General features: G+C 37.4%; 3 protein-coding genes across 3 annotated transcripts; 2 read left to right on the forward strand and 1 right to left on the reverse strand.

Moving 5' to 3' along the window:
• Positions 1 to 5,512: 5,512 nt before the first annotated feature.
• Positions 5,513 to 6,053, forward strand: B0P05DRAFT_535968 (uncharacterized protein). Its single transcript, XM_051577505.1, has one exon. The coding sequence runs from the start codon at positions 5,548 to 5,550 to the stop codon at positions 5,947 to 5,949; it is 402 nt and encodes a 133-aa protein (XP_051436315.1). The 5' UTR covers positions 5,513 to 5,547; the 3' UTR covers positions 5,950 to 6,053.
• Positions 6,054 to 6,840: 787 nt separating this feature from the next.
• On the forward strand, positions 6,841 to 8,569 carry B0P05DRAFT_535969 (RED-like protein N-terminal region-domain-containing protein). The gene is made up of 3 exons (XM_051577506.1): positions 6,841 to 6,948; positions 6,996 to 7,136; positions 7,178 to 8,569. Exons 1-3 carry the CDS (start codon positions 6,938 to 6,940, stop codon positions 8,556 to 8,558), a joined length of 1,533 nt encoding a protein of 510 aa, XP_051436316.1. The 5' UTR covers positions 6,841 to 6,937; the 3' UTR covers positions 8,559 to 8,569.
• A 10-nt stretch (positions 8,570 to 8,579) lies between these two features.
• Positions 8,580 to 11,804, reverse strand: B0P05DRAFT_636215 (kinase-like domain-containing protein; the record flags this gene model as incomplete). The annotated part of the gene is made up of 7 exons (XM_051583619.1): positions 8,580 to 8,798; positions 8,843 to 9,076; positions 9,126 to 9,204; positions 9,252 to 9,327; positions 9,370 to 10,099; positions 10,157 to 10,562; positions 10,626 to 11,804. 7 exons carry the CDS (start codon positions 11,802 to 11,804, stop codon positions 8,587 to 8,589), a joined length of 2,916 nt encoding a protein of 971 aa, XP_051436317.1. The 3' UTR covers positions 8,580 to 8,586.
• Between the last annotated feature and the right edge of the window lie 295 nt (positions 11,805 to 12,099).

Below are 12,099 nucleotides of genomic sequence, written 5' to 3' on the forward strand. Positions count from 1 at the left end.
TTTGCTGGACTTGCAATATCATGATTGCTTTAAAGACGAGAAACAGACTACATTTAAAAGAGGAGATTTACACTCGATCATCGATTATATCTTTTGTTGCAATCGACTTAGATTCTCAATTAATCAAACAGAGCAACTTTATTTGTCGCCCGAATGGACTGATCATGCCATGCTATCTGTTACATTTAACCTTACGGTAGAATCTACAAAAGGGCCAGGTGCATGGAAAGCGGATCCCTTTCTTGCTAGAAGAAAAGAATTTGGAAAACAACTAGCTAAATTTTTAGAGCAGCTACAACCACAACTTTCTAAACAACAGTCCATTTACACTCCTCAAGAGAACTGGGATTGGATTGAGCAGAAGGTCAAGGCATTCATCAAATCCTTTCAATTGGAAATTATTGATTGGCAGAAGAAACAACTCACTCGCTTACAAAGTAAACGTAATATGATGTTACGTAGACAGAAGCATTTCCAGGTTCAGGCTTGGAGACTACCTGTGATTGAACAGCGAATTTCAAGCTTACAACAAGAGCAGGCCGACTTGGCCATACTTCGCGCTGGAAAGACATGGAGGGAAAAGGATGAGAAATCACCTGGTTACTTGAAGGCATTGTTGAAGCAACGGGAACAGCAGAAATCGATTGGAAATCTCACAGACCCCATAACAACCGAAATTTACAGTGACCAAGAATCTAAGCAGCGGATAGTGAAAGAGTTCTACTCGCAATTATATACGCCTACTAGCGTAGACGCTCGAACAGTGAATAGAATGGTATCTTATATTCCAGATCATATTTGTCTCACCAAGCAACATTGTTCGAATATGACAGCCAACATTAGTATGGTCGAAATTATAGAAGAATCCAAGCGGTCGCCCAGAAAGAGTAGTCCAGGCTCAGACGGACTTCCGTATGAAATTCTTCGCTTAGTACTCCAATGCCCAATGATTCAACCCATTCTATTACAGATATACAATTCAGCTCTCGAAGGTGTCTTTCCCAATTCATGGAATGAGTCCATCATGGTGCTATTGCCAAAAAAGGGGAATTTGTCAGATTTAAAGAACTATCGACCTATATCTTTAACAAACTCTGACTATAAGATATTTACACGTATCCTTAATCGTCGCATTATGCAGGTTGCACCGATGCTCATTAGTCGTTGTCAAATGGGATTTCTTTCTGGACGGTACATTGCTGAAAATGGACTCACAGTTCACGTGATTATGGAAGATGCCCAACAGCGTTGGATTGAGGCCCGGAATAATCGTCAAGAAGGAGAACATGATTTAGCACTGATGCTAGACCAAAAGAAAGTGTATGATCGTGTGAATCTGAAGTACCTTAAACAAGTTTTGATAAAATTGGATTCCCAGAGTCCATAGTAAACACCATAGGCAATTTACTTTCTGGTAATCAGATCAAAGTAAATGTCAATGGTTTTTCTACACCATCATTTGTCAAGAAGCGTGGACTAAAGCAAGACGACCCAATTTCCCCTGTTTTGTATAACCTTGCATTTGATCCTTTATTACGAGCTATTCTTCAAGACAAAGCGATTGAGGGGTATCGACTAAGACTACGTCTCGAGCTTCGAAATCAAATCACTGTTTGGCCAACCTCAATTGCTACCAAAGTTTTGTGCTATGCTGATGATGCGATGGTTTTTATACACGATTCTGATGACTCGACGCGAGTGATGCAGCATATTGAGTGCTATTGTAGAGCATCAAATGCGAAGATCAACTACTCAAAAGTTGAAGCAGTGTCTTTGTCCGGACGCAATTCCTCTTCCTTTTGGGGCCGTCATCTTCAACCGCTGCAAATTGAAAAACTATTTTCCGCAGACGGTCTACATCCTGCAATATATTTAGGCTTTCCTCCCATTCAATCAATTGCTCAAAGACAGAATTTTTTCGAAAACCTGTTTGTCAAGATTCATTCTCATTTCCAGATGCATTCGGGTAGATCGCTTTCGTGTGTAAGGCGTGCCACCATCACCAACACGTTGATCCTATCTAAATGCTGGTATTTATGTCGAGTCATTCCTTTCAGTACACACGAGCTGTCTCGTATTCGATCATTGGAAAGCCAATTTTTGAATAGACAGACTTTCCCTCGAATAGCTTGGTCAACATGAATACTTCCGAAAGACAAGGGTAAATTGGGTATCTTGGACCCTCTGCTACAAAGAGACGCACTGTTTTTTTCGCTGGACCTTTTCTTTGCTTTTGAATCGTTCTTTAGCACATTGGCTGAAAATTATTCGGCTTCATATGCATAATGTCACAGGGGCCTCACATGTACAAGCTCCTTTGCTCTTCCCATCTACAAGAGAATTTATAAATCGATCCAATGGCGCCACTAACAAAGTCAGTACGATTCAACTGCTCTATGCGTCTATAGATAGACTTCCTAGAAATTTTGATACTATGGAGTTCAATCCAGCAGTTTGTATGGTACTATCAATCTCTGGTTATGCATTATACGAATGTTCAACGACCTTTTTTGCCTCCTGATATGCGTCAAATTCAAGTTAATGACTTCATGGTGTACGATGATTTTTTCAAGGTTATTCTTCGGAAGCTCCCTCAAAATATCCCCGAAGAGTTGCAAATAATTCAACAGAGGTTAGTTCGTGGTTTAGCAAGAAGGACTATAGGTGTCGCTCCCTTTTTTCAACGCCATTTAGCGATATCTTTTCCCTCCAATGCCATTCCTTCAGACATAAATGCAGGATTCAGCTTTGGCTCTTTTATGAACTGCTTTGCTGTTCTATCTACCAAGAGCCCGAGCGATAGGATCAGCTCTAAGGTATATCGAATGACTTGCTTGGAGTTTATCCTGCCCGTTTCGCCCTGTCAGCCATTTCCTCTACTTTTTGGGACTCATTTTGGACATTGTCCCTTACCGCCGTTGTGCGAAATGTGGTGTGTCGACATATAAACTATAAGCTGCCTACAAAGATACGTATGAATCGTTTCTGGCATGAACGATTTCCAACTCCTTTATGCCAAATGTGTGATCTTTATACTGAAAACGACAACCATATGCTCTTTTTATGCCCTCCAAAAAACACGTTTTTGGAAAGAGCTTATATTTGAGTTTTTATAGCCAACCACTACTGTTAATTATATCATACAAGCACTTCAATATATGAACTTCCAATGCATTCGTTGTACTCAGAATAGTGAGTTAGATGCTCAAGAAATAGTATTCCAAGGCATGGGTCAAATTTGGAAAGCCCATTGGAATACTATCTTCAATGAAATTCTGTTTAATCCAATTCTACTTCTTTCATCCACTCGTGCTTCTCTCAATTCTCTGATTGACGAGAAACACTTGCACAAACGTTTATAATTAATTGTTTTATCTCTTAAAATTGCGACCACCTCTTGACAGACTTTAGTCATAGTCTACGTGGAACAAAAAATAAAAACCTTTAAAAAAAGAAAGCAATAGACAAAAAAAATCTATTTAGGTGTATTTCTTCATGTTGTTCCAGAAAAAAAAAGGCAGTCGATCAACGCTACTTTTAATTTAATCATTTACTTTCATATTTTAAGAGAAAAGGTTGAGGGGACAGTTTAATCATAAGGATATGCATGAAAATATGCTGTTTTTCGCTCAATCCATAGCATTTGGTCATTAATTACAGGCAGAAACCTTGAACATTCTTGGTCAAAGCATGTCCGAGTTTCCAAACATCAAAACACGCTCATTTTACCAATGTTGTACTACTTTTCTTTAGTTTCTATGTATAATCTTACACTCCAAGAACTTTTTTTTTGGTTAATAACCATTAGATAAGATTCTTAAGTTCATAAAAAACAACGCTGTCAATGCAGACGAGTAACATACAAAGAAGTTATACAATGGCAGTTCCTTTTCTTTAAGATTACCATTATCACCTCAAGAACCTGATTCGTGCAAACGAATGTTAAACTTAAATTCCTTAAGGGCGATCGTTTTCTTTGAGGGGATAGAGCTATTGATAATGTTAATATTTAAAACATAGGCTTGTCTACATTCAGCTTGTTGTACAAAAATAGTTTTGGTTGTGCATCATGCTCTTTTTTTGTATAAAAAAAACATAAATATTTCATTTTTATAAACCAACTAATGCATAAAAATATGTCGATTGAGCTATTTGGGCGTCTTTTACTAGTTATAAGTTTTCAGTCTTCAAATATATATCGATTTGGCTTATTTATATTTAGTAAATAGCATATTGACGCAAGATCAAATAAGAAAAGCATATCATAGGGGATATCTAGGGCAAAATGCTTTCAAGCTTTAGTTTATATTAGTCTGTTTGACCTGATCATCATGCAACATCATCGAAAAATTTGGTCTAGATAACAAGTTTGTAACAGCTTTATTAGTATTATGCTATTTTTTAGTGTGAAAGCGTTCGCTAGAAGCCTCTTAAGTTGTATGATGAAGATACAGTAAGATTTATTTCACTTTTTACTTGAGGCATCAAGAAGCACATCATGTAGTGATCGACATCAAACATCGCACTTTAGGCTTTTGACCACTCTGTAGCATGAACATGTGCATCAATTAGGAGAGACCATATCATTTGAGGCTCCGTATACAAACACATTTTGAGAGAAAAAAGGCTACAGATTGTGTAACTGCCTTTTTAATTTAATGGGCTTTATACACTACTTTTAGATCCTGTGACAAATCAATCTACGTATAACTTGGTATTAAAACGACTAGAAGCAAGTATGAACATAAGATCTGTATAGCCCATATATATTTACTCATTTAATTCATATACACAATGGTCAAGTTTTCCTGTCATGCTTTTTGCTACTACGCAAGGTGCATGTAGTTTGAACACTAAGATAATAGTTGGTTGTGCGGAAAAGTACGATAACATTAACGAGATAGCTACTTGAACGAGTCTAGTTTGTGACTCGAACCTGAAATGCGTGAATAGATATTGTGATTTCCTGTCTTATATTTTTTATGTAGGTACTGCATGAGAGGGTTATATTACGTCGCTATAAACGGAGGATTCGAAAAGGCTCACAAAAACTGTAATGACTGTGGCAAATACTGTGCTCAAGTCATAATAACAGAAGCTCTCATTGCTGCTCTTTTGATCAGCTTTTCACTCGAATAAGAGAGTGGCTGCTAGCTTGTTCGCTTGATGTTTTTAAGACTGCTAATAAACATTCTGTAAATTTCATATAACTTTTTTTTTCTTCTTGGGGAAGTATCAAGAAGCATACTATGCAGTGATCGACATCAGAGGCTACGATTTAAACTCTCACTCATTGTATATCGTGAATGCACATGGCGGCTGTAGGCAATTATACCTTTAGAGGCTCTGCATGCAAACACAGTCTAAGGGGAAGAGAGCTGCATAATCGTAAAGTTGTTATTTTAGGGTTAATGAATACTATGCGCCTTTTATGATTTAGCTACAAGTCGATCGATGCATGATCTACTGTCTCAATGAGTAGAAACAGGTATAAATACAGGACTTGTACAGATCAAATTAGAGCCATTCGTCCAATCTTTATACAACATGGTCAGGCTTTTTACTTTTGGTGCTCTTTCTGCTTTGCTTTTTGCTACTGTGCAAGGTGTTGATCTGAATCGTTACGTGACAGTCGGTCGTGATCAAAAGTGTGGTGTTACCCGTGGTAATTCAGCTGAAGGTACTTTCTTGACCATCCATTTAAATTGTGGTCCAAACTTGGAATGCAAGAATGGGTATTGTGCTTTCAAGTCTCATCTTTCTCCGGGCACCGTTTCATGTAAAAATGCGTTGGCCAAGAATGGTTACAAAGGCTATGTAGCTATCTCTAAAAACTATTGTTATGTCGATAATGAATGTAAAGATCTGTATTATGCTGCCGAAGGTGGAAGATATGAGGACGCTGATAAAATCTGTAACGATTGTGGCAAATATTGTGTCAAGTTTTGATAAGGAAGTCTTTTGTTTCTATTTTTTGAGCCAGTCTTTCGTTCGGCTAAGATTGGCTCGTAGTTTGTTGTTTGTTGATCAATAAATAGCTATTTTGAAATATATTTTATGCAACTGCTGCTTTCTTTGTAACTTTATCCAGCTACAACCTGAAAACACTTGGTCTAGAGTGTATTAAATGAAAGAGCCATGAAAGCTTGATTTCGGATGCAGGGGAAAGGGCTGTATTAAGTAAACACTTCATTAATTCGACACACTCTTATGCAGCAGGGACTTTATCCTTTTCTTATTTTTCAGACCATCTTCCATCCTACTCCACACACATTGAATTGTATTTTACACACTATCATTCACAGCTGTAGCATTCGCTATCACCTTCATCTTGCACTTCTATTCATTCTAAAGCTAGGAATGCATAAAGACACAGTTGCTTAGTCTTGATACAACAACAAAAGCTGTAGATCTTTACTTTTCAAGCCTCTTGATGTAGAAAATACAGCAAATTTACTGCTTAAATGTTCAGTAAATGTGCAAAAAATGTTTATGAGCTTCTTCGCTCATATTTCATTGGTTTTATAGGTCAATTAACAAACAAACACGTTCATCAGAAACTGAAGCCTCTAGGCACATTTTGAGTACTTGGGCTTTTCAATAGCTCCATCTTTTGTCGTGTAGTGTCAGAAAGAAGGTCAGAAGTTCTCAAATTGTCAATTTTCACGACTAGTACCCTTTCAATTCGAAGGCAAAATGGCCATTCTTTTTACAAGTCGCTCTTTTTTTTTTTTTTTTTTTTTTAGTCAAGCCAACTCCAAAAGTACCATGTATAGCATTAAACACTGTCTATAGACACTTAGAGTAATTCATGCATGCATAAATAGGCTTTAAGCTATCCTTGAGCACTTTTTTAAGGACGAATTTATTTAGACCATAAAATAAAAAAAAATTCAATAGCGTATTTTCTCTGTTCTCTTTTTTTTTTTGGTATAATATGAGTGAAGGGTAATATCAGTTTATATATACTGTTCGTTTGCTTACACACATAACAGTTTGAGTCAAGAAGATTTCAGACGCTTATTAGCAACACCTCGTCGAACAAATCCTGAGGAATCTACTTTTAAAGAGCCAGCGCCAAAAACACCTAGAAATACAGGTGCCATCTTTGCTAAACCACGATCCTTAAAAAAAAGGTAAAATACTATTAAATATTAATAATTGAATGTATTTCTAGTATTTTTAAAAAGCCTTTTCAAAAGAACAAAGATGAGGATCCACAAGAACCAAAAAACACAATCCACTATCGCGATCGTGCAGCAGAAAGACGTCAACAAGAACTTGAACAGCAAGAGGAACAAGAACAAGCAGATATGGATCCAAAACAGCTTTATGAACAATCAAAGTCACTTGGTGGGGATGTTGAACGTACTCACCTTGTCAAAGGTCTCGATTATGCATTATTAAGAAAAATCAAAAGCGATCTTGAGAAACAACCACAAGAACAAGAAGAACAAGAAGAACAAGAAGAACAAGAACAAGAAGAACAAGAAGAAGAGAGTGAAGAAGATCAAATGGATCAAGACTTGGATCAAGTGCTTGATCGATTTGAGCGAGGCGAATCCATTGCAACTGAAAATAACCAAACACATGAAAATAAGCCTGTATTTCGTTCATTGATGGCCAAGAATATTTATGAACAAATTGAACAACCACAGCATAAAGTAGACCTATTTGAGCCTGGCAGAATGGCCTTTGTGTTTGAGTTAGCAGATGAAGTAGGTCATTATTCTGATGCATTTGCTATTCCTACTGCTGTTATTCGAAGTAAGGCAGACATTGTAGCCAAGTCTGGCTGGTCTGAAGAAAATCAAGCAGAATCCAATCTAGTGATTGAAAAGATCACACAAGTACTTTCTCGAGAACAAAAACCTGAAAAAGCAAAGATCATTCAGCAAATCATTAGCGAACCTATTGCCATGGATCAAGATATGTTTATGGGTGACATCTTTGCTGATGCTGGTCGAGATTATGAACTGGATGAAAGCAGTGTTCAGCCAAAAACAACTACCAACAATAACTATTTTGAAGGCCTTGAACAAGATCAAGACATGATGGAGGCTTCTAATGAAAATGATGATGCAGTGAATGCCTTATTATCCAAAGCCACAGAACAAACAACGACAGAGACACCTAAAAAGAGAAAATTCAACCATCTTCAAGTAGATGAAGATGCGGCTGATATTGACATGTTTGGTCTTAGTGCATCTGCTTTGCCTACTTCATTTGATGAGCATCAAACCGCCTATCAATCGGATGATGATGAAGACGAAAACACAGAAACGATACCACAAATGATGGATCAAGGCACCAACCGCAACAAAAAGGCACAATTGACTCGCTGGGATTTCGATACAGAAGAAGAATGGCAGCGATACAAAGATACAATAGAAATTCATCCCAAGAGTGCATTTCAGTTTGGTGTCAAATTAAGTGATGGTCGCCGAAAAAACAGAGAAAAGCGTAAAGATATGAGTGAAAAGCAGAAATTAGACCGAGATTATCAACAAGTAAAGAGTTTGATGTCAAAGAAATATGGCAAGACATTTGATGAATAAATCAAAAGAGCTATTTTTTTTATTATGATTATCTTTTTCTTGAGGACGATTTAAGCATCCAAGGATGTTTTAAAGCTTCGTCAGGCTTAAGACGTTGATCAGGATCCCATTGAAGACATTTGTTGATGAAGTCCAGAAAGTGTTCGTCTGTACTTTTTAATGCGTGTTCCAATGTCTTTGTACCTGGCCTACGTTTCCTGCCTTTTGAGTTAGGCTGAATACGAGGATTTCCTTGGGAATCTAAAGGCTGTGGGTATGTTATTATATACCAGTCATTGACTTACCAAAAAACAGCTTGCGTCTTGAACTTTTTTCAATGATATAAGATTTTGGCACATTTTGTACTTCCATAATACAGGCCAATTGTTCCTGCTCATTTTCACCAGGAAAGAGAGGATAGCCTGTATGAAGTTCTGCTAGAATACAGCCTAGACTCCACATATCAATTGCCATACTATAACTCATACCCAAAATGACTTCAGGTGAACGATAGAATCTACTCTGAATATAAGTATACACTATACAAGAGGATGAGTACATTTAAATACTGAATATATTTCTAATTACCTTTTTCACTTTCAAGACATGAACTACCAAAATCAATGACTTTGATTGTACTTTTTGTAGGGTGTTTGAGCAGAATATTCTAGATGCAATAGGATCAGCCAATAGTACATATTGGTATAATCTTACCTCTGGCTTAAGATCACAATGAATCAACTTATGCTTTTGCAAAAGCGTCAAGGAATTCAACAATTGCATAGCGAATCTATACTGTATTAATAACATGTTTTTGCAACACTTGATTTACCTTCGAATCAATCCCATACTAAATCCTTGAAAATTATTGCTCTTGATAAATTCATATAGGTTGATAGAAAGACATTCAAAAGCAATACAGAGATGGTTTCGAAACATGAAATGACCCAACATGCGAACATTGTTATGATTATCCTCTGGGTCCCAAGCAATCAATTCTTCTAGAATCTTGACTTCCACTAGTGCTTGAGCATGAAACCGCTTCTTGTTACGGATCATCTTGACAGCCACCGTCTGCCCTGAACGATGGTCAAAGCATTTAAGGACTTGGCCAAAAGAACCTTTGCCCATGACTTCCAGTACTTCATAGCGATAATCTAGATGATCTCGCAATTGGATCAGATAATCACCCCGTTCATCATCGTAACCATAGTTACAAAGATTATGGCTAGGTGAAGCAGGCCGTTTTTTAGCATGATGACCTACAAAATAAATATGCTCATAAGCCATCATTTCTTGTTTCTCAAAAGATGTCAAGTTGAATTGATAGAGTTTTTGGGCTGCTTGAGGTGTCATGGCCACACGCATCATGATCTTGGAAGGACGCTCAATGATCTTTTTGTCTTCATTCACACTGCCTTTTCCACGAAGGACAATTTCGGATGTTTGTCCTTCTACTTTAAGTTTGTCTTTTTCCATTTGTGTTGCCCATGATTTACTTTCATCCACAAGTCCTTGAAGTCGTTCTTGAAGTGTAGATACTTTGCGTTTGGATGTAGATGCTAAAAAATAGAGAGAAAGGTATTAACTTTAATTAAATGCAGCCTATGGTTACTTGCCTGTAATAGTAGTAGAAGAAGAATTGGGCGTCATATTGACTGTTACATTCTTTCCGAGTGTGTTGTCATCTGTGCTTTTGTTGGATCGACTTGCTTGAAGTTTAGGTGTATTAGAGACTGTTGAACTTGATTTAGGTTTACGAAGTTGTCGACTTGTGATGGGTTGTTTGGCCTTTGTTTTCTTCTGATAGTCCTCATCTGAACTGTCTGTTGTCTCATTGTTGCGTCTCGTTAATCGAGGTGTCTTGTTGGTGGATGAAGATATGCTTGAAGGTAATGGAATGCGTGTAGGTGTCTTTGGTATGGTACGATTATTTTTTTGAGGAATATGAAGTGGTTCCACTTTCATAGGTGGTAAAGAGAGTGGTGCAATTGAAGTAGGAGCTGTTAAATTACCTGGTAATGTCTACAAGGAATGATTTGAGTCGAATTGCTTGTAGATGTAGGATATAAAGATATTTACTTTTACCTTTCCTCTCTTTCTCCTTACTGTCTTGTCATTGCTGGCCACAGTTTGATCAGGTTCAGATGCAGGGATTGTCTTTTTATACGTAGATGTGTTTGAAGCATTGATACTTAATTTAACTTTGCGTTTGGGTTCTTCAGTCTTTTGCATGCTATGAATATAATCATCAATAGTCTTAATATCGCCTTCTTCTTCTTCTTTTACATTATTTTGGCGTTGTCTTTGACGTAAAGAAGCCAATGTGCTTAATTTGCGTGGGCGTTCACCTTGTTTGGATTCAATTGAAGTCGGTATAGACGAAGGATCTGCTAGGCGTTGATAGCTATGACTTCGCGTTGCTTTTCTTAATTGAAAAGAGGGATTTGTTGCGCGTGGAGTTGTGCTTGAACTAATACGAGGTGATTCAATTTTGGGTGTTGCATTGGCCATTGTAGAGCGTGTTGTAGTGATATTGTTGTGTTTCCAATGTGTGCTAGTTGTTGAAGGTTTTTGTGAAGAAGAAGACGAAGAAGAAGAGGAAGGATTGGCAAGATCAGCCAAAGAGAAACTCGACGTTTTTTTTGTTCTAGGTATGATTTCATGATGTGCTTTAGAAGAAAGCAAGGTGGGTTCATGATCTTTTTCAAACATGCTTCGAAGTCTTTGATAAGAAGCAGAAGGACTCTTTTCATGAGGCGACTTGTGATCTGGTGATAGTATATCTTTCCAGCGATCAAGATCATCCGTACTGTTTTTTTTTCGGCTTGTGGTAGGCGAAAGCGGTTCTTGCTGATTTATGCTTTGATTTCGAAGTCGATAACTAGCCAATCGTTTAGCAGAAGCAGCAATTAAGTCCTCCAAATCTTCCAGAGTAGCATCTCCCAAGTCTATTTTATTCTTTATACCTGGTGAAGGTGTGGAAGCTGGGTATATGTTATTATCTTCCGATAAAGAGCGACGGGAAGTAGAGACGACAAGATCTTTTCTTCGCTGATTCCAGTGAGAGGTTTCAGCTACTTGATCTTCTAGTTCTTTGAGCTGTCTCATACGCTCTGCTTGCATTTGCTTTCTTTTGGCAGCATAAGAAGATTGGACCTTGTTCCATGGTTCCTGAGACAAAGTTGATGAGGAACTACTATTACTGGGTGCTGATATAGAGTCACATTCTGTAGTTTCAACAAGCGTATGTGTTGAAGAAGACATGCCTTCTTACTTTTTAAGTATGAGGGGGGGGGGAAAGAAAGAGGGAGGGTATTATGAGAAGAAAAAACAGAGAGCGAGAGAGAGAGAGAGAGAGAGAGAGTGAAAAAATAAATAAATAAATAAATAATACTACTACTACTAATAATAATAAAAGTGTACGCAACAACAACAACACGTTAAAGAAGAACTAATTTAAAAGCAAAGTATCTCTATCATACAAATAGGCAGTAAAGACGAATTGATAATTGACTCGGTGTTGCTTAGACTCGATCTTATTCTCTTTATTTCAAAACAA

The sequence above is a fragment of the Gilbertella persicaria genome (genome assembly GCF_025201335.1).
Source record: "Gilbertella persicaria strain CBS 190.32 chromosome Unknown B0P05scaffold_13, whole genome shotgun sequence".
Taxonomy (NCBI): domain Eukaryota; kingdom Fungi; phylum Mucoromycota; class Mucoromycetes; order Mucorales; family Choanephoraceae; genus Gilbertella; species Gilbertella persicaria.